We start from the raw sequence: 23,048 nt of genomic DNA, 5'->3' as shown, positions 1-23,048 counted from the left end.
GGAAAGTTAGTTTAGAGTGAAGGGGTCAATCTGTTGGACTTCTGCAGCCCAGGCTAATGCCCCCTGGGCTTTAGCCCTTGATGTGCATGCTATTTCTGTTATATATCAGTGCTGGGCCACCAGATTCAAGGTTTTAAGCCTTATTGTACCCTGTCCTTAGATTAGGCATTAAAAAGCTGCAGATAGGTCTGCTTTAAAAGGGGTTACTTGGGGATGAATAAATAAATATATGATTGAATTAATCCTCCTCATTTCCTTGTTTATGTGACATTTTATCCCCTTAGATACTGCTCCACCTAGATCACTGGCCTTGCGGACCAGATAAAACACAATGTTAACTAACCACTTTTTATAAGTAATCAAATAGGATAATGAGAATTATAATAACCATTGCTGCTTTCTTCCAAAAAAAGCACCACACCACCTTTCCTTAGGATGGGTCTAATATTACAAATTGGCTACATTCACATCAATGTAACTGAGCTGCAATAATAGTATACTGTATATACATTGCTCAAAAAAATACAGGGAACACTTAACACAATGTCACATTGTCCAGTTATGAAGTAACACAGATTGTGAATCATCGTCTCCTGCTGTTGTGCAAATTTAACAGACAACAGGTAGAAATGAGCTAGACAACCCCTATAAAGGAGTGGTTCTGCAGGTGGTGACCACCACAGACCATTGCTGCTGTTTTGGTCACTTTTGCATTTTGTCATTGCTCTTACCCATAGAGGCAGTGTCTACAACCCACAATGTTACTCAGGTAGTGCAGCTCATCCTGGATGTCGCGTCAATGCAAGCCGTGACAAGAAGGTTAGCTGTGTCTGTCAGCATTGTGTCCATTGCACGGGGCAGATACTAGGAGACAGGCCAGCACACCAGTAGATGTGGAGGAGGCCGTAGAAGGGCAACAACCCACTAGCAGGATCGCTATCTCCTCCTTTGTGCAAGGAGGAACAGGATGAGCAGTGCCAGAATTACATCCAGCCACTTATCCATGTGTCTGCTCAAACTGTCAGAAACAGACTGTGTGAGGCTGGTATGATGGCCTGACGTCCACAAGTTGGTATTGTGCTTACTGCCCAACACTGTGCAGGGTGATAGGCATTTGCCAGAAAACACCAAGATAGGCAGATTTGACATTGGTACCCTGTGCTTTTCATGGGTGAGAGCAAGTTCACACTGAGCACGTGAAAGTCTGGAGACTCCGTGAATAATGTTCCGCTGCCTGCAACATCCTCCAGCATAACAGTGCTAGGCCTTGTGTGGCTGAAGTGTGTCGGCTGTTCCTATATGATGAAGGTATTAATGCTATGGAGTGGCCTGCCCCTTTCCCAGACCTGAATCCAATTGAGAACATCTGGGACTTCACATCTCTTTCCCTCCACCAACACCACGTCGCACCACCGACTGTGGATGGGTCATACAGGACATTTCCACCGAAGTTGGATAAGTCTGTAATTTGATTTTCCTTTCTTTGATTTCGAGTATCATTCCAAATCCAGACCTCCCATGGGATATCCATTTTGACTTATATTGATGATTTTTGTTTTTATTCCTCAATTTCACTATATAATCAATAAAGATTTGCAACTGGAATATTTCATTCAATGAGGTCCAGGGTGTTTGTATATTTTAGGGTTTATTTCTGTGTTGAAGTTATGTGGTTCATAATGAAACTTGAACACAGTTGTAACTTGTTTTCTTATCCTCTTTAGAACAGGGTACGGAAAAGAATGAGGGTTCTGCTAACTGCTCGGGTATCTCTGATCAGGAAAAAGAGCTTGCGAGGAGTTCTTTCCAGACATTTACGGTAATTTATTTTATATATCTAAATCTGTAATTTGGTTACCTACATGCAAGCTGCTTTTATTTTTTACAGTAGTGATGGGGTAGATGACTGAGTGATGACAGCATGCACAATTAGATAATTGTGGACCAGGTCCCTTCACAGAAACACAATCAGCTTCTATATATTAGAGTGAGAGCAATTTACTGAGACACCTTGCCAAAAAGTAATCCTCTAGGTAGAAAAATGTTTGCTCGCTGTTAAAAGTGCTGTCTCTTTGCACAATAACATTGCACAAGAAGAGTTTCTTTCACCTATTTCTAATTTGTCTGATAACTATTCTATTGTTTCTGCCAATCCTATGGTCCACACATAAGAGGGCTTCATACATCATGGTCATGTATGAATACATGTGTGATGTTTATTTGATGTGCATGATGGAATCATTTTGTGTATACCAGGCAGGAAACTATGAAGCTTGTCTTCATCACCTTAACGAGCTGAAAGAAATAAACAGAGATGATTACAAAATAATTTTGAATATGGCAGTCGCTGAGTTTTATAAAAGTGACCAGACTACAACAGACAACTTAAAACAGACGTTAAACCAGCTCAGAAATGAGGTAAGCGATCTATCACTATAATACATACATTTTGCACCAGTTTCGACTTTCTCTCAAATTTTAATGTTATGAGCTAAAGCCCAGACGGTCATGCCATACATGTAAGGTGTGTGTTGTGATGGAGTATAATAAATAAATATATATATAAATATTTATAGAGATTATACAGTATATATACACTGTTGCCATACAGTGAAGGGGCTTTTAATGTGTGCGGAACCAGTTCAATGTAAGTGGTCCCGTACACATCAGTGTTGCTGGTGCCAAAGGTAATGATACAGCCTCACAGCTGCTTGTCGTTAATCCCTTGGGGTCCATTTACACAGATTATCTGCCAAAGATTTGAAGCCATAAACAGACTGTAAACAGAGATCAGGTAATAAAGGAAAGCCTGAGATTTTTTCCTCTTTTCAAATCCATTCCTGGCTTTAAGGAAGTTATTGACAGGATAAGCATCTGTCACTAACTGATCGGACCATGCTGCAGACGGGGTTAAACCACTTACCTCTGTCCTGTCAGATTGGCGATCTGTGCATAGAGTCTGTTCTCAGGCAGACTCTATGCACAGATCGCCGATATTTTTTGCGCCACAATCTCTCGTTTTCGTTAGTGTCATATTTGTGTAGATGGGAAATGTTTTCCCGATAATGTGACAGAAAAAAAAACTAGCAAACATTGTGGGTTTTTTTTCCCCCTCTTTTTTTATTTATGACATTCACAGTATGGGTATAATCATTTTATATTTTACTAGATCAGACGGGTTTTCCGGCAATTGGCCTTTTTTAACATATTGCTGAAGGTGCATATAAAACAATAAACATGTTATCCTTACCTGTCTGCTCTGCCTCTATGTCCCCCTGCTGACTGCGGAACCTCCATTTCCACCAAACTCTCCTCGGGAGTGAAAGTTTGCTCAGCAAATTACTGACACAGACTGGACAGCCTTGTATTCATTGATTTGCTGAGCGAGCTGTCTTTCCTGAGGTGAGAGAGTCTCAGAAGGTGAAGCCTTTGCAGTCAACGGGGGACAACGTACATGATAAAGGAGTTATCCAGCGCTATGAAAACATGACCACTTTTCCTCCTCTCTTGTCTCCAGATTGGGTGTTTCAAACTGAAGTGTGGGTGTGGTTCCATTAAAGTAAATGGAGCTTAATAGCAAACCACACCTGAACTGGAGACATGGGAGGGGGAAAAGTGGCCATGTTTTTGTAGCTCTGGATAGCCCCTTTAAAGGGGTTATCCAGTGCTACAAAAACATGGCCACTTTCCCCCTACTGTTGTCTCTAGTTTGGGTGGGGTTTTGAAACTCAGTTCCATTGAAGTAAATGGAGCTTAATTAAAAACCACACCTGAACTGGAGACAACAGTAGGGGTAAAAGTGGCCATGTTTTTGTAGTGGTGGATAACCCCTTTTAGGGTACCTTCACACCTACCGGATCCACAGTGGATCTCACTTCTGCGGATTCAAAGCGAGAACAGCTGCGGATCCGGTATCAATTTACCCCTATGATAGCACATATTCGCAGCGGGATTAACATCCCGCTGTGAATATGTGCTTTAGCTCCCTGGTGCCCGCAGCCCCACTGTCGCATCCCCCATCCCCGGCGGCGGCACATGCCCCCCATCAGACCATCTCCGGCCCGCCGCCGCGAGCATACGTTACCTGCCCGGCGGCGCGGCTGCAGTGAGGCTCCCGGCTCCGGTCCCGCTCAGCTGATCTGAGCGGGACCAGAGCCGGCAGCCTCACTGCAGGGCTTGGGGTGGGCTGATGGGGGGGATGTGGCTGGGATGGGGAGATGCGCCGGGGATGCGACGGCAGGGCTGCGGGCACCAGGGAGTTAAAGCACATATTCACAGCGGGATGTTAATCCTGCTGCGAATATGTGCTATCATAGGGGTGAATGAATACCATATCCGCAGCGGTTCTCGCTTCGAATCCGCAGAAGTGAGATCCGCTGTGGATCCGGTAGATGTGAAGGTACCCTAAGGAGGAATGTGTTAAATCTTGTTGCTGATTTAGCTTGTTAGCTTAAGGCTACAAACCCACTTGGCGGGTCTGCAGCGAGTCCCCTTGCTGCGTATTTGCAGCGAGACTCGCTGCAGATCCCGGCCCTATACTTTTAATGGCAGACAAACACGCAGCAGGGATGTACATCCCTGCTGCGAGTTTGTCTGCAGCCCACCCCATTAACCCCCCGGCTGCCAGAGCTGATACTTCACCTGATCCCGGCTCCGGCGGTTCCCGATGTCTTCAGCAAGCCGGAGCGGGGACCAGGTGAAGTATATGCTCCAGCCAGCCGCCCGCAGCCCCGATCGCCCCAAACACCCCCCCCCCCCCCCCCCGCAGCACCGATTGCACGCCCCCCCCGATCGGTGCTGCCGGGGGGCGACCGAGCGGCCAGGCTGCAGGGGCGCGATCGGTACTGCCGGGGGGCGATCGAGTGGCCGGGGCTGCGGGGTGGGCGTGCAAGCGATAGGGGCTGCGAGGGGGCGCCCGGGGCTGCGGGCGGCTGGCTGGGGCATATACTTCACCTGGTCCCCGCTCCAGCTTGCTGAAGACATCGGGAACCGCCGGAGCCGGGATCAGGTGAAGTATCAGGGGTTAATGGGGTGGGCTGCAGACAAACTCGCAGCAGGGATGTACATCCCTGCTGCGTGTTTGTCTGCCATTAAAAGTATAGGGCCGGGATCTGCAGGGAGTCTCGCTGCAAATACGCAGCAAGGGGACTCGCTGCAGACCCGCCAAGTGGGTTTGTAGCCTAAATATACTTACTTTCACATGTTTTATTGGTTTTAACAAGTGTTAAAAAGGTGAAAGACATTGCATAGGTCATACAGATGAGGTATCAAGCAATGCAGAGGAAATAGGAAGTATTGTAAATGCTAAAGGACCACAGTGATGAGGCACAATGATTTTAGAAATAGAATTATATCTATTTGTAAACTTATTTATATACACTTTGCATATAGGTCCATTCAGCTGTGGATGAGATAGACAGCTTAGATGACGTGGAAAACAGCATGCTTTATTACAACCAAGCAGTCATCCTGTATTATCTTCGCCAGCACATGGAAGCCATTGCCATTGGAGAAAAGCTATATCAGTTCATTGAGCCATTTGGTGAGTTCATGACCATTGAATGCTTCACATGAATGTGTGTAGATTTATTTATTTATTTATTTTTTCAATTTTTGTGTGTGTGGCATGTCATTGATGCAAGTATAAATATGTAGAAGACGGCACTTCCGTGGCGGTGGTGCTCGAGGTGAGAAAAATGTTCAGATATTAGGAAGAGCCCGGCACTCACCAAGTAGATTATGCTTCTTTATTGTAGTGTAGCAAACATATGGTACAAGGACGCATTTCGGCCAAGCATGGCCTTCATCAGCTTAGGGGTGCACCAAAAACAACAATTCTACCATTTTCATCCCTCTAATATTATATACGTTAAAGTTAATCCACAAGGTTAAAACGCTTAATCCAGATAAGTTTGACATTTATTTGGCTTCTTCAACAACTTGCTCTTCATGTTTTATACCCCCTATAGACAAGTTGACATGTTTTGTTCTCTTTTGTATGCTTTCATGTAAGTTCCAAAAAATTATTTTAAAAATTGGAAGCCGGTGGTCGAGTTATTTTTTTTAAGTATATACTGCCTCCTTATATACTGGATAATGTGTTTGTTTGTTTTTCCCCAGAAGAGAAATTTGCTCATGCTGTATGCTTTTTGCTGGTTGACCTGTACCTTCTAACGTATCAAACTGAAAAAGCCTTACACCTTTTGGTGGTACTGGAAAAAATGATCTTGCAGGGAAGTAACAATAAAAATGGTAAAACCAATGAGGTAAGTTGTTGACAACACAAACTACTAATGTGTATACACGCTTGGAAACCATTTACCACTTTGACTTTTTTTTTCTAAATTTGCAGACAAATAATAACAGTAACAACAAAGAAGCCTTAAACACAAGAGCTGAAGGAGGTGCTCAGCTAGAAGCTGCAAAGTGTAAAATTCATCAGGTATAAAAAAATTTTTTTTGCAGAAAATCAACCATTAAAAATCGATCAGAAAATGCAAGTTTGAAATTACTCATGAATTTCTCATGAATGCCTGGATTGACAACAATTTCATCCTGTGGGTACTGGGAAGGGATGTCTAATAGATTTATGCACTGAACTGAAAGTCATTGGATGATCATGCATCTTGAGGTTTGTGTGACTTCAGAGGCGTTGCAGCTTCCCATATCTGCTTTGTAATACCCATACCTGTTTGCTGCTCTCTGATGAATTTGGCAGAAACCTTCATTATGCCTTTACACAAACCTGTCTCTGCCCTGAACAAATCTCCCTCGCAGTACCATGATGACGCTTAAAGTGGCGAGTGCCGAGAGAACCTGCTGATATGCCACAGAAGCCAAATACCTTAGGAGTAGATTGCTGCCAAAACTGCTCCTCTGCGCATTGTTCTTAAATTCACGAATTGCCCCTATGCAAATTAGGGGCTGAAGAGCATTTGAGGCGTTACCTAGGTCCGGTAGCACCACTCCGTCCCGCCCAGTCCGCCCCCTCCCCTCCAGCTTGCCCAGCCAGCCTCCTTCGTCCCGCCCAGCCGCTCTGCCCACTATGCATATTCATATATGCATAGTGGGTCTTGTAACTACGCCTGCATATCGGCTGTACTTAGAAGTACTTTATCCCCAGCCCAGCGTGCCTGTCATCTGCCAACCTCACCTCCCGGGATCTGTGCTGCCGCAGAGGGGTCTGATGATGCCTGTAATCACGGCACAAGACCCACTATGCATATATGAATATGCATAGTGGGAGGAGGCTGGCTGGAATATGCATAGTGGGAGGAGGCTGGCTGGACGGGAGGGGAGCAGGCCCAGGGGGCGGACTGGGCGGGACAGAGTTGTGCTCCCGGACCTAGGTAAAGCCCCAAATGCTATTCAGCCCCTAATTTGCATAGAGGCAATTAGTAAATTTAAGAACAATGCAGCGGCGCAGAGGAGCGGTTTCGGAATCAATCTTCTCCTAAGGGTCCATTTACACAGAAAGATTATCTGAGAGATTGTCTGCTAAAGATTTGAAGCCAAAGCCAAGAATGGATTTGAAAAGAGGAGAAATCTCAGGCTTTCCTTTATGACCTGATCTGTTTAAAGTCTGTTTCGGGCTTTGGCTTCAAATCTTTGGCAGATAATCTGTCAGATAATCTGTCTCTCGGCAGAACCTGATGATAGTGCTGCTTTAAGTTCATTAATTTTAAACCTATTCTGCCTGATAATTTGGAATGTGTTGTAAAGTACATAAATGTGTGCAAGAATATAGTAAATCTTGTACCAAGGTGAAGTAAACTGTTACACCCCCCCTTACACTGGATTCATTTAATCGGTAGACAGTGTCTCCTAGGCAGGGCTTCATAGCAGTTGTGCCCCATCTCTCAGCTGGGGAGGGGGTCCAAACTTCATGAAGCCTAGTAGACACTGTCCACTGATGAAAAGAAGTGATTTTAGAGACAAACAAGTTTTATACAGGCATGTATCAAATGTGCAGCATCTAAGCTTACATGAGGTGACATTATCACTTTAAATGCGGTGTGGACATGCCCATACAAGCAATTATTTGACAGAATTTTTTTTTTTAAGTTCTAAATCTTGATTTGGTTTTCTCACAGACAGCCCAGTCAAAAGTAATGTGTATCCTTTTCCCAACAACTATGTAAAATTGTCAGCACTTCACTTTAAACCCCTCATGACATGGGACATACTGATACGTTGTGGCTGGTACTGAGTGCAACAGCTCTATGAAACGAGCTCAGTCACTGAACTCGTTTCATAGAGGGTAAGGAATGGCTGCTATCAGTAATGTGCTTAGTGTTGGCGGTGTAATACTTACCTGTGTGGTCCGATCTGCAAACTGCTCATAGTCTGCCTCGGGTAGTAGCAGAGCACTGATATCACTGAGCAATCCTATGCACTGGCATAGCATTGAACAGTTTAAGGCTGGGTTCACACTGAGTTTTTGCAATCCGTTTAAAAAAAAAAAACTGATAAAAAGCGGATTGTAAAAACTGATGCATTTGTGTGCATCCGTCTTGATCCGTTTTTCCATTGACTTCCGTTATAAAAAAAAAAACGGATCAAAACGGATCCCTTTTTTTTTGACGGACGCAAAATGTTGCTGACCCTATTTTTTTTTTTTTTTTTTGTCCTTTAAATAAAACGGATCCGTTAAACGTATGCTAAAAACGCAATGTGAACCCAGCCTAAGCAGTCTGATCATTGCTTGTAACAGTACCCTTGAGGGATTTAAATTGTAAATAAAAAAATAAAAATAAAGAAATACACCCCCCCCCCCCTTTAATAAAAATTTAAATCTCCTCCATTTTGCTATTTTGCAAGTAACAAAAAAAAAAAAATATATATATATATATATATATATATATATATATATATATATATAAATCATATTAGGTATCTTTGCGTGCTTAAAGGGGTATTCCAGGTTATTTTGATATTAATTCTACTGATTTCTCTTGTAATATAATTATTATATCTCATTGGTTTCTATAATAAATTTTGTCTCTTTCTCTCTATTTTTATGTAAGTCACGTGTTTCTGTGACGTCACCGAACCGGAAGTGTGGGGACTTCCCCGACTCGGCCGGCCTCTTGGTGTTTATGTAGTTAGAAAGCTAGCAGAGCTTTACAAACGGCCTCCCTGCACACGGGAGGTCACATGACACCCTGTTCCCGGGCGGCCTGTCAGTGTGAAGGAGGTCGCATCCACCTCCTGTATAATCACTAAAACCCTCCACCCCCTGCCAGTATAATCATACCGATGTCTCCCCCGGCCCCCTCCATCCTGTGTATACAGTCCTTTTCAAAGATCTCTCACCCCATCCCCCGGTCTCGGCACCTCTTGCACTCAGCTGACAGTCTCTCTCTCTCTCTCTCTCTCTCTCTCGCTGTGTGTGAAGCAGGAGAGATTTCTTTCCTGCTCCGTACACAGTTCCTGGCAGCTGAGTTTTATCGGGGCAATTGACAGGCACTGTGTACGGAGCAGGAAAGAAATCTCTCCTGCTTCACACACAGCGAGAGAGAGAGAGAGAGACTGTCAGCTGAGTGCAAGAGGTGCCGAGACCGGGGGATGGGGTGAGAGATCTTTGAAAAGGACTGTATACACAGGATGGAGGGGGCCGGGGGAGACATCGGTATGATTATACTGGCAGGGGGTGGAGGGTTTTAGTGATTATACAGGAGGTGGATGCGACCTCCTTCACACTGACAGGCCGCCCGGGAACAGGGTGTCATGTGACCTCCCGTGCGCAGGGAGGCCGTTTGTAAAGCTCTGCTAGCTTTCTAACTACATAAACACCAAGAGGCCGGCCGAGTCGGGGAAGTCCCCACACTTCCGGTTCGGTGACGTCACAGAAACACGTGACTTACATAAAAATAGAGAGAAAGAGACAAAATTTATTATAGAAACCAATGAGATATATTAATTATATTACAAGAGAAATCAGTAGAATTAATATCAAAATAACCTGGAATACCCCTTTAATTGTCCAATCTATTAAAATGTTAATGTTACTTATCCTGCACTGTGAATGGTGCAAGCGGGAAGTTTAAAATACAAAACAAAAACACCTGAACTGGCACAGTATATTAAAGACCCATCTACACCAAAGAGCTAACATTTAAAGCAACAGCACATTGTAAAGATCCCCCAAACGGCCCCATTGATAGAAAATTAAAGTAACAGGAGGTAGAATAGGACAATTTTAAATGTTTTTATTTTGCAAAAGAAAAGTAGTAAAATAATACTAAAGCTTTGTAAACACGGCTATCCTTGTAATCAGACTGACCTACAGTATCATTGAGGATTGGACGCAGAGGACTGGATGAGGAGCTGAATCAGCTCGGCATAGCTGTGTCTCCCACAGAGCTGAAACACTTCTCCAGGTACAACCTAAACCCTGGAGGCATGTGTAAGCTCGGTGGGAGAGAGGGAGTAAAACTATACTCACTGCTCCCGAGTGTCCTGGTCACTGTTCTCAGAGCAGTGGTCGGGAACCTAGGCAACCACTGTCTACACTACAGGGACACCAAGGGGCCAAATTATAAGAGAAAGCAATTTCGCAAATGCAAAGCATTTGTTAAAGGAGACCTGTCCCCCTCCGTGCCGGGGTGACAGGCTCTTGACCCCCTGTTACAGCCCCCTATACCCACCTGATCCTGCCGGGTCCTGCTTCCTGATCCGGTCGGGTCACAGAGATATGAGCGCCCGAAGCCCGACACGCGCGCGCTAACAGGAGAGTCCGACGCTCATAGAGAATGAATGGGGAGTCCGATGCTCCGTCATTTTCTATGGGCATCGGACTCTCCTGTGAGCGCGCGCTCATATCTCTGTGACCCGACCGGATCAGGTGAGTATAGGGGGCTTTAACGGGGGGTCATGAGCCTGTCACCTGCCGAACGGACCCGAGGACAGATCTTGGATTAACCTCTTAAGGAGACACGACTTACCGGTACGTCATGTGTCCACAAGAGGTGCGCAGAGCGGGGCCGCAATCCCGGGTGCTGCGTGTAGCCGAGGGTCGCGGCTAATTAAGTAATCGGAGGCAGCTGTCAAAGTTGACAGCTGCCTCCGATTACTTAATGCAGCCGATCGGTGGTGGTATAGTGGGGAAATCTGTGTCTTTTACCTGCCGGGGTCCGCTCCAAGATGGCGCTGACCCCAGCTCGGCACTTGGTTGTTTTGCAGCAGCCGAGAGCTATCAAGTGCCTATCTAATCGATCTATGCTGTATAACTATATACAGCATAGATCATTTAGAGATCTGAGTGCATATACTAGAAGTCCCCCAGGGGGGCTTCTAGTATGTGTTAAAAAAATAAAAAAAAAGTGTTGTTAATAAAAAGCCCCCTCCCCTAATAAAAGTTTGAATCGCCCCCCTTTCCCCATGTTATAAATAAAAATAAATAAACAAACATGTTTTCTATCGCCGCGTGCGTAATCACCCGAACTATTAATTTATCACATTCCTGATCTCGCACGCTAAACGGTGTAAGCGCCAAAAAAATCCCAAAGTGCAAAATTGCGCATTTTTTGTTGCATCAAATCCAGAAAAAATGTATTAAGCGATCAAAAAGTCGTATGTGCGCAATCAAGGTACCGATAGAAAGTAAACATCATGGCGCAAAAAATGACACCTCATACAGACCCATAGACCAAGGTATAAAAGCGTTATAAGCCTGGGAATAGAGCGATTTTAAGGAACATATATTTGTTAACAATGGTTTGAATTTTTTACAGGCCATCAGATACAATAAAAGTTATACATGTTATATATCATTTTAATCGTAACTACTTGGGGAACATGCATAACAAGTCAGTTTTACCCCAGGGCGTATGGCGTAAAAACAAAAAAACTCTTAAATTAAAAAAATGCTTTTTTTTAGTTCAATTTCACCACACATTGAATTTTTTGCTGGTTTCGCAGTGTACTTTATGCAAAAATTCAGCCTGTCATTGCAAAGTACAATTGGTGACGCAAAAAATAAGGGCTCATGTGGGTCTCTAGGTGGAAAAATGCAAGTGCTATGGCCTTTTAAACACAAGGAGGAAAAAACTAAAACGCAAAAACGAAAAGTGGCTCCGTCCTTAAGGGGTTAAAAGCAGCTTTCCGACGGTACAATCTGTTTGGGGGGGATCAGAATGTGGGTACATGGTCGCTTTAAAAACTATTTCTCTGGAGTACCCCTTTAAGGTACAAATGGGGCTAAGTGTTAACAACAAGGCCAGTACTAACTATGTATTATAGCTTAGTAAGTTCATTACTTTTTATATTGTTTTAAAATTGACATGTTCTCTTTTGACCTTCAGTACAAAGTCAGGGCGTACATTCAAATAAAGTCTTTGAAGGCATGCAAAAGGGAGATAAAGTCAGTCATGAACACATCTGGAAATGTAAGTAAATTCCGTAGCAACAATGTCCATCTCATGGTGTTAATATAACTAGGGCTGTGTTCTCAAGTCTGTGATATATGGTCCATATGCTCGTTGTATATCGTGGACTCAGGATTTCCCACATCATTATGATGCAGTGTGCTGCCGAACAGCTAGAGCAGTACTCTGCTACTGAGCTGACATAGCCATGTCAGATCAGCATAGTGTTTTAACTGTTTCAGAGCTCACTATCATAATAAATTATGATACAGGGAGTCTAAGAGGTAAAGAGCCTGTGCAATGAGCTTAAAGACCATATCATTTGTACATCACAAACCTGTAAATGATGCCTCAGGTACGTGTATTTTAACCAGTGCGCAGGAAAAATAGGTTAAAAGATCAATATTTCATAAAGTTTTTAAACAGGTAGCTAGCCAATAAAACACTGACATGAGCTATACATGCTTTTATTCAGTGTCAAATTTAAAATGAAAATATTCAGATAAGGCATTTTTAAGCAGTATACTGATTTGATTGACACTGTATAAGTTACATATGTACACAATTTGATACATTGGACTTGTTAAATTTAAATAGTGACCACAACATGTGAGGAGCCTGTGGGTGCTGAGAGAAGTTTTCCAGGACTCGATCCAGCTTGTCCCAGCACCTGGGGTGGCAGTCAGTTATAAGGCAGCCGGCTGATGAGCGGATTGCAGAGATAACAAAACGCTTCGCTCAAGTGATGTCAATGGAAAAATTTAAAAGGTTACAGAGCTTAGAAAGCAACCATAGAAAATTGAACAAATCTTGTGCATTGAGGTCCAGAATGTGTGCGGTGGGAAGGGGGTAAGATGCATCCTAAGGGTATATTCACACGAACGGTCTCGCAGCGAAATTGTCGCTGCGTAACCGGCAGGTCCTGGCAGTTCCCACAAACTATATACTCGCTGCGGTCTGAACGACCGCAGCGAGTATGTAATTCTGCCGCCCTTAACCCCTTCTGCTCCCGGCCAGCTCCCCCGCTGTAAGCATACATTACCTGTCCTCGCTGCACGGGTCCGGCGTCCTGCTCTTCCGCCCGGCCAATCAGTGTGCCACTGATTGGCCGGGCGGAAGAGCAAGACGCCGGACCCGTGCAGCGAGGACAGGTAATGTATGCTTACAGCGGGGGAGCTGGCCGGGAGCAGAAGGGGTTAAGGGCGGCAGAATTACATACTCGCTGCGGTCGTTCAGACCGCAGCGAGTATATAGTTTGTGGGAACTGCCAGGACCTGCCGGTTACGCAGCGACAATTTCGCTGCGAGACCGTTCGTGTGAATATACCCTAAGTGTTTTTAGTGAGGTGTGAATGTTTTTTATTTTTGTCTTCTATGTAGTCTGCCCCCTCACTGTTCTTAAAAAGTAATTTTGAGTACCTTAGAGGCAACTATCGGAAAGCTGTGAAATTACTCAACTCTTCAAATATCTCAGAACATCCAGGATTTATGAAGACTGGTAAGGAGTTTCTGTATTTATATTGACTGCTCTGTCTTATGATACAAGAGACATGTATAATAATAACTAACTTTTAAAAGGGACATTCCCACCGTTTCTGCTGGTTATGTCACCAATGCCTGATGGGTAGATGTCCCACCTCTGGGAACCTTACCTATTGGGAGATGTGGGTTTGGTGAACCCAGTTTCCTGTTCCTGGTTGCAGCATTCTCTCTACTTTTTAGTACATGTGGGGTGGACCTGTTGCATGGCCTTTCGTTTGTCATTGTTGTAGCTAATCCTAAGAAACCTAGTTAGGGTGTATCTAGGTCTGTTACACAATTACAAATGAAGTTGAAGGGCTGTTGGTGTAGTTCATGGAGAGAGATGTGTTTATCTGCCTTGTATCCCATCTGAAGTAGGGGCTAATGTTTTATTAAATTGGTTCTTAGGGTCTTCTACACCGCTCAGCGCCATTTTAGTATTGTAAGGTAATTTTCAGGAATCAAGATGGGATCCATGCCAGGGCCATGAATTCATTTAAAGTTCTTAACCTTGTACCTCATACTCTCAAAGTGTACCTGTTTCATGTAAAAAAAAAACAAGGAAGTTTACTTAAGTTAGTGTCAGAGCTACCTCTTTAGCTGCTGTCTGGCTTCTTTGGTGCCCAGATATTTACCCCGTCTCCCTGCTCGGCTATTTGGCATTCACTCTCCCCTTTGTGTGCAAATGCTTTTTAGTGCAGAGAGGACGACAAAACAGTGTGGAATTCAATAATAATGGTACCCCCGTTGTCGGTAAGCCCCTTTACCACTGGTTCAAGTCTCCCCCACCTCTTCTCTTCTTTTTTTTCTTTTTTTTTTCCCTTATAAACGACCAGGTCTCCCTGAGTATTTAGTTCAAAAGTTTTTCTAAAAGACTTGTTTATGTCCAAGCTGGCGCCGGCCAGGAAACTACATTTCCCATCATGCAGTTCTTCTCCCTTAGCTTTCTTTCCTACCAACTGCTCCTCATTACTACATTGGATGAGTGAAGTGGGGCTAGGTGTCATTGCCATAGAGCAGTCAGAGAGGGAGACTGATGTGCAGCAGCTCCTGGTCAGGTCTCTCTGACAGCTGACACCCTTCCCAGCCCTGCTGCAGGATCACTGTCTGGGCTGTGTAGCCCCGTCCATGACAGCAACCACCTCCTCCCCTGACCCATGCTTATCACTGTGTCATTCTGGTCTGCAGTCAGTCCCTGACAGCTAACACAGCTATATGCAAATGACAGAGTCGGGGCTTCACACAGAGAGAATGAGAGAGATAAAAGCATGGGGGAGAGCTGCCCAGACAGAGCTTCACACACCGTGAGGGAGAACGTTATCAGCATGGGGGGGGGGAGAGCTGCTGGGGACGAGGGAGAAGGAAACTGATCAGCACGGGCTGTGTATGCTGACAGAAAGAGACACACAGTGAGGAGGCTGAGGGAGGTGGAGCTAGACTTCGGCAGCAGGGGCTGTCAGGTGTCCTCACTTCAGCCTATTGATGGGAGGGAGGACACGTGACAGCCGACTCCGAGGGTGGGGGCCAGGAGAGGGAGCGTTTTGGGGTGGACTGGACTGAGCTCATTCTCTGCATACACGTGGGTTTAAGAGACAGGAAAAGCATCAAAAGGACACAGAAAACACAATAACTTGTATTAGCCAATATGTGAAGCTGTGATGGGCTTTTACATAGTGTCAAAAAGATTTTGGAGGGAATACCCCTTTAAGTATGGTGAATATTTAGTTAGAAACATACAAGACTGTCAGCAGGAAAAGACCACCTGCTCCATCTAGTCTAGTTGAGAGTAGTTCAGGACATGGCTGGAGAGGCTGAAGACTGGCTGCATCCACTGCACACACAGGATAATCTGCTTTGTATACAGTATTCCTTTATTCACTCAGAAGTCGCCCCAGGATCATGTAGGACATTAGGGAGAAGCTGCTGAGCCAGTGTTATAAATAACCCCCCTGGTATATGACCGACCATTTATGAAGGAGTCTGAGTCGGGAGTCGCAGTCGGTCCTGATAAAATTCAGGAGTCGGAATTAGAGTCGGGGCTGCGGCTTACAGACCCCACAGCCCTGAGTATATTACAGTATACAGTATTAGTAAGTATTTTACAAGGTTGTCAGTAAGCCTAGGATCTGTAAAAAATAAAAAAAAGAATTATAATGACAGGTACTCTTTAAACGGGTTATCCAACATTAGAAAGTCATGGCCACTTTCTTCCAGAGACAACACCACTGTTTTCTTTAGTTTTGCAACTCAATTCTATGGTTCTATTAAAATGAATGAATGAAACCCACACCTTAACTGAAGACAAGAGTGGTGTTATCTCTGGAAGAAAGTGTCTGTGTTTTTCTAATGGATAACCCCTTTAAGCTACAATAGACCTATTATAGGTGTCCAAAATGACCTCCAGTACCTGCTGAATTTTGAAGCTGGTACATCCTTATTCCCCTATGGATCTATGAAGTACACGTCATAGCAGGCTAATGACAGGCTGCACTGATCGCACTGCAGCCTGTCATTAACCCGCTAAACGCTGTGGTCGATCGCAATGTTTTTAAAAGCACCCCAAAGCCCCTCCCCAAATAAAAGTTAAAATCACCCACCTTCCTATTACGCAAATAAAACATGTAAAAGAATATAAAATAAACATGTTACCAGAGTGTGCGTAACTGTCCGATCTATTAAAATGTAATGTGTCACTGTCATTATAACTTTCAAAATCTAAATCAACAGTAGATGTGATATAAAGCAAGTTTACAATACACATTCATTATTTTTTTGGCTGTTATGCTGAAAAACAAAGCAATAAATCCAGTTCCAGTCTCCTGAAGGCAGATTTTCTGACTAGTTCAGGCTAAAAAAAAAAAGAGACTAAACACAGAAATTCTGACCAGTCACAGCTAACACAGTAACACCACATGAGGACAGAGGTTACTGCTACACTACTTATGTATTCTCCTCCTCTATATTACACAGGATATCTATATACAGTATTACTCTGCTGCTCATATACAGTAATCCAGCATCCAGGAAGAGAACAGCACAGATCTCCCCCCACACAATGGACTCTTCCAGCTCAGAAACAAACTGCCAAATAGTGACCGACAGCTTTTCCTCGATTACCCTTATCTAATAGGGACAGTGTCCTATTAGAATTAGTGATGTCATGATACCAAAATTTTGAGTTCGATACCAATACCAACTTTTTTTTTTTCAATGCTCGATACCAATTTGATACTGAATAAATTATATAAAAAAAAAAACCACAAGAAGAGAAATGCCCCTCCCCCCCCCCCCCCCCCCCCCCCCCCCCCCACCCTGACTGTAAGGTCAGTACAAACCAATTTAAGCTCCTTTTAATTTTATTACTTTAAAGTTTCTATTTAAAATGTGCTTAAAGGGGTAGTGCAGCGCTAAAAAATTATTCACAGAATAACACACATTACAAAGTTATACAACTTTGTAATGTATGTTATGTCTGTGAATCGCCCCCTTCCCCGTGTACCCGGAAGTGTGTGGTGCATTATACATTACCTGATCCGTGTCGAGGCCATCTGCCATCTTGTGCCAAACGTCATCTTCGGCCGCACGGCCGAATTGCTGCCGCCGTCCCCCCTCCGCCGCGTCATAACTGTGCTCAGCCGCGATTGGCAGGGTAATCTGCAGGTTACAGCCCCCCTCCCCCAGTCAGAGCACGGGAGACCTCCTGTTCATCCCTCACTGAAGTCTTTCCCGGGAGTTATCTAAGGGCCCCGCATCTCCTCCTCACCTCCAGCCTTCTCCTCAGTTCTTCTCTCCCGGACCCCCGCTCTCCCTCTTCAGCCTCCTCACCTCCAGCCTTCTCCTCAGTTCTTCTCTCCCGGACCCCCGCTATCCCTCTTCAGCCTCCTCACCTCCAGCCTTCTCCACCGTCGTCGTCTTCTCTGCATATGGAGCAGCTCAGGAGGGGTTAATGCCGCTGTCAGTGTGACAGCGGCATCTACACTGTTACACAGCTGGCACGAGCAATTACATAGCTATGTGCCGGCTATTTGAAATTGGCGCCGCCTGAAGCGGAGGGAGAGAGAGCAGAGGAAGTGACAGGTGGGGGCAGGGGGCGGCACATAGAGAACACGGCCAGCACTCAGCTAGCCGCCGGCCGTGTTCTCTGCACTATACTTTGTTTAGCGCCACAATTAGGCAGCTTAACATAAAGTATCGATACCAGGAAATCCTGGTATCGAACCGTTTTTTTTTTTTGCCCGGAATATCGATAGTAGTATCGATATTTCGGTGCATTGTGCATCCCTAATTAGAATGTTGCTCATAATATATATTTATGGACAAAACTTAATTCTAAATATTCTACTTTTTTCCGACTCCAGCCAAAACTAGCTCCGATTCCACGACTCCGACTCCACAGCCCTGGCTGCCGCAGCTCTCCGTTCAGGGGAGTGACATGTCACTCTGAGCGGAGAGCAGCGGTAGCAGAGGAGCGTGCTTTCCCATAGACGAGCTATGGCACACTGAGACAGGTGGGATTCCATGGAAGAGAGTTCCGCCAAGGAATTCCGCCTAATTTACTCAGTGTGAACATACCCTAAGAATCACAATGGGGCCATGTTACTAATAGAAATTGAAAGACACCATTACAAAGTACACTGTAACTCTTAGAAAATGCAAAACTGAAAATCGGTGCCGTCTTTTTGGGCTTGGTCATGAAAGGGTTAAAGTCCAGATCTTTTTGGAATGTAAACAGGATTTTTTTGTGTGTGTGTGAGAAACGGCAATTTCCCAAATATGTAAGGTATAGAAGTGTGTACAAATTGTTATAATGGACTGGTTCTGTGTAACAGCCTAGCTCAAAAGAAGTCGGCAATGTTTTCATACGACTAGTTTCGTTGTTTCTACTTTTTTGTGAGGATCAATATCAACTCTCCTTAAGCTAACATTATTCTAGAAGAAAGTATTTGTCGAGGAAACCGCTTTTTACTTTGTTAAAAGCAACATTTCCACAGCATTGATTTCCGTTTTCTACTCGCTGAAGAAGAATGCTCTGCAAATTCTATTGCTTCCCGAGGGCACCGCAGCGGTGTGCTGCTTATGTGTTGGAAATTCAGCATTGGAAAGAGTTTTAGTACTGAGCTTTAAACATTATGTGAATTGTATACCTACAATTTTCTTAATGATGGTATATGTCGTAAGGCTGGGCAAGTTGTCTGCTACATATGTGCACATTGTTTTTTCTTTTATTGCAGACTGTAAAAAAATGTACACAACAGTATGATTGTAAAGTGGGGTCCTGCTGCCATTTTCATTCATCTTAGTCCTTTTTTTTTTTTTTTTTTTAATGGAAGTGAATCGCATTTGAATTCTTTTGTAATACGCAACTTCCTTTACGAGTATGCTGTGAAAGTAAAAATAAATCTCGACTGAATGGTTATGGTGTGAACATAGCCTAAGCATTAAATTAGAAAGGGGCCAATTTGTGGATTTCTGTGACATTAGCTACAAAATTCATATTAAAGCTTATATAAAACTCTTGTTTGCACCAACCCACCCCATCAAACCACTAGTACAGTCTGTTTGATTAGAGTAAATCCTTACCGATCGTTTCTTTTAAAATGCACCTGGTGCCTTGGTTGGAGTAAAAAAAAATTATCTTTTAATCTGCAGCACTGTGTCATACTGGTGTGGCCTTGAGCGTCTGTGCACCAGGTCTGCGACGCCTCTCCTTTTTTCCTCTCCCCCCACCCTCCTCCTCATTAAAGGGGTTGTCCAGCAAAAGTCTTTTTCTTTCAAATCAACTGGTTTCAGAAAGTTAGAGAAGGATAGGCTTTCTATGGGGATTCCCCATAGAAAACCTCTCCTGCTCTGGACAGTACCGGTCCCGGCCAGAGATGTCAGCAGAGAGCGACACTGAAAAAACACCATTTCCTGCAGGATATATAGTAGCTAATAAGTATGGGAAGACTTGAGTTTTTCTAATAGAAGTAAATTACAAATCTATATAACTTTCTGACACAAGCTGATTTGAAAGAAAAAGATTTTCTCTGGACAACACCTTTAAAAACAGGCAGGATTTCTATTCAGTGCTCGTCAAAACTGCTACTGTGTTATGGCACAGGTGCACTGTTTAGATAAGTAATGAATAGGAAAAATCCTGCCTGGGGGTGTTTCTAATAATGAGGAGGTGGATACAAAGTCTCTTTAAATTTGGCTATACATAGCATTCATATCGCTAGGTAAGCCTGACCTCTGCATCTTCAACCTATTCCTTAAATGAAGTGGGTACGGCTACTGTTATTTTCCCTGCACAGCTCAACCCCAAAGATCTGTGTTGAGAACTGAATGGCGTAATACAATTCTATATTTGGTGTACCTAAAATATTAGCTCTATTGTATTTGTAGCATACCCATTAGTCTTTGGTTGAATAATTGTGGAGGCTCCAGCTGTCATATTACCACAAATGTGTAAATTATGGTATACCCTAGACAAAAAGCATACTGTAACTGCATCTGTCAGTCCATGGCTTCTATTTTCTACCATGTACTTTTGCATACCCTAACATGATTTGCTTTATATAAAAAAATAAAAATAAAAAAATAATCGTCTTACCTTTTGTAAATGGTAAGCTGGACAGGGCTCTCTAGTTCTGTATTGGTTTCTTTATTCTATTTGTTTTATAGGCCATTAACTCATTGTATATCTACCTCCACATCCCTATCTGCACAATTATAACCATATATTATCCAGTTTTCTATCCAGTCTCGTCACAAGCACATGAGGCAGACTGTATTACTAAAAGCATTACGTAAGTCAAGTCACATACAAATAATTATCATGTGGCTACATTTGCTATGATTTTTAACACTTTAATTACATTTTTCTATTAAAACTACTCTGCTTAACTGGCATAACTTTATACTCTAAACATTTATTCATGCTTGCCTAGAGGACCGGATTATTCCCCGGCTGCTTATCCTTACTGATCTGCCCTAAGGGCCCTTTTTCGCACACTGATATCTGGCAGATTATTGAAGCCAAAGCCAGGAACAGACTATAAACAGAGAACAGGTCATAAAGGAAAGACTAAGATTTCTCCTCTTTTCTAATCCATTCCTGGCTTTGGCTTAAAAAATCTGTCAAATAATCTGTCTGTGTAAAAGGACCCTAAAACTCTAATCTGTAATTACATGTTTGTTTCAACTACTAGGCAGCTACCATACTCATTTTTAATGTTTCTGATTTTAGGTGAATGTGTTCGCTGCATGTTTTGGAATAATCTCGGGTGCATTCATTTTGCTATGGGAAAGCACAATTTAGGACTTTTCTACTTCAAAAAAGCGATTCAGGAGAATGATAATGCTTGTGCACAGTTATCGTTAACCTTAGATCAAGGTAAGATCCCACCTGTAGTCTTGATGGAACACTTCTGCTAATATGTAGGTCTCTACATTTCTCTATATTTTTCTGGTGTACTGAGGGGAGTAAAATGGGTTCATGTAGATGTTTACCTTCGGACTGTAAAGTAATAATTGTACTTAACCCCTTCACTTCAGTAATATGTATATATACATTCCTACTGCACATACCTCGTGCAGTAGGAATGTACATATACGTTCCTAACTTCAGGGGCTTACTGATGTGCGCGGGACCGCAGCAGTGAGAGTGGCCCGCACACCTCAGCGTGTCTTGGGCTGAGAATAATGAGAATAATTAACCCCTTAAACGCTACGATCTATAGCGATTGCGGCGTTTAAGGTACTCAGTGACAGGACAAGCTCCTGTCACTTAGTGATCAGGACCAATCGCTTGTACCAACGGGCAAGGTTAAGTCACTTACCTCCATCCTGTTGGATCCGCCATCCATGCATAGTCTGCTCTCAGGCAGGCTCTATGTACAGATCACCGATAACACTGATCTATGCTGTGCTGTGGCATAGTATAGATCAGTACATGCAATTCTTTTTTTAAAAGGTTTTATTTATTGCTTTAAAGATTTAACAGTAAAAGACATAAACTAATAGCAACGGAGACAAAACATCCATACTAGTGAGCAAAAGGGTACAGCAGTAGTACATTTCAACCCTCGGATCAAAGGAAAATATGCAGGTCAACTCACTATTATACAGCAGCCTATGCAACAGAGTGTCTAACGAAGCAAGGGTGCCCAGGATGTGGCAGCAAGATATAAACTAAAGCAAAGTCCACAACAATGTATATTGCCTGTTCTAGAATCTGAGGAAACACATGTACTAGTCATTCGCTCACTCCATTCACACATTGCTCGGGAGCTGTGCCTCATCCCTCAACCCAGCTAAAGTTGTTTTGGCAGATAACCAAGGTTCCCAAATGTGATAGAACCTTTTAGGGGTGCCTCTAGCCGAATACGTAACATTATACATTTCCAAATCGTCATCTACCAGTTTCAGCCAGTGGGACAAAGTAGGACGCTTAGGAGGTTTCCAATCAGTACATGCAATTCAACGATTGAATGGTTTTCTATAAAATAAAAGTGTAAGAAAAAAAAAAGGTTTAAAATACCCCCTTGCCCATTATAAAACTAAAAATATGAAGGGGGAAAAAAAAAAAAACATTGGATAATTTAGCACGCTATGATATACAATCTATTAACCCCTTAGTGACCGCCGATACGGCTTTCTACGGCGGTCACTAATGGTCCTTATTCTGCTGCCATCAGCTTTTTACGGCGATGGCAGAGAATAAGGCTGCGGGGCCGGGACGGCCCCCACCCCATCCCCCCGGCTACCGGAGGTAGCTGAGGGGTTGGGGCAGTGTGTGAGGTCCGTCCCGGCCCCCCCCCCTTACCGACGATCGCCGCTATTAACGTTATAGCGGCGGCCGTCGGTAAAGGGGATTACCGGTGCCGCCGCCGCCTTTCATCTCCCCCCGCCGTGAATCTACGGCGGGGGGAGATGAAATAAGTGTATATCAGACCCCAGATCAGACCCCCCTAGTGCCCCGATAATTAACCCCCCTCCCCCGGCGGACTAACGTCGGTTCACAGCGATTAAAAAGTTAAAATGAATGAAAGCCCCATGCTCTCCGCCACCGGAGGTAGCGGAGAGCATGGGGCAGTCATCGGGGACCCCCCTGTGGGGTCCCGGTACAAGCGATCAGCGGTATATACTATATACCGCTGATCGCTTGTACCATGTGCTC

At 43.9% G+C, this 23,048-nt stretch overlaps 1 protein-coding gene across 4 annotated transcripts in view; it reads left to right on the top strand.

Moving 5' to 3' along the window:
- The window catches only part of CNOT10 (CCR4-NOT transcription complex subunit 10), a 118,532-nt gene that overhangs the window by 18,937 nt on the left and 76,547 nt on the right, over nucleotides 1-23,048 (top strand). For all 4 annotated transcript variants that reach the window (XM_069958623.1, XM_069958624.1, XM_069958621.1 and 1 more), the window contains exons 3-10: nucleotides 1,725-1,819; nucleotides 2,257-2,418; nucleotides 5,392-5,542; nucleotides 6,121-6,266; nucleotides 6,353-6,442; nucleotides 12,306-12,389; nucleotides 13,748-13,865; nucleotides 21,117-21,263. In XM_069958623.1, the coding sequence (XP_069814724.1) occupies nucleotides 1,725-1,819; nucleotides 2,257-2,418; nucleotides 5,392-5,542; nucleotides 6,121-6,266; nucleotides 6,353-6,442; nucleotides 12,306-12,389; nucleotides 13,748-13,865; nucleotides 21,117-21,263 (993 nt within the window). The remainder of the gene's footprint in view (nucleotides 1-1,724; nucleotides 1,820-2,256; nucleotides 2,419-5,391; nucleotides 5,543-6,120; nucleotides 6,267-6,352; nucleotides 6,443-12,305; nucleotides 12,390-13,747; nucleotides 13,866-21,116; nucleotides 21,264-23,048) is intronic.

Source organism: Dendropsophus ebraccatus, chromosome 2 (assembly GCF_027789765.1).
Source record: "Dendropsophus ebraccatus isolate aDenEbr1 chromosome 2, aDenEbr1.pat, whole genome shotgun sequence".
Lineage (NCBI taxonomy): Eukaryota > Metazoa > Chordata > Amphibia > Anura > Hylidae > Dendropsophus > Dendropsophus ebraccatus.
The sequence above is the reverse complement of the archived record's forward strand: the minus strand, read 5'-3'. Positions and strand labels throughout refer to the sequence as shown.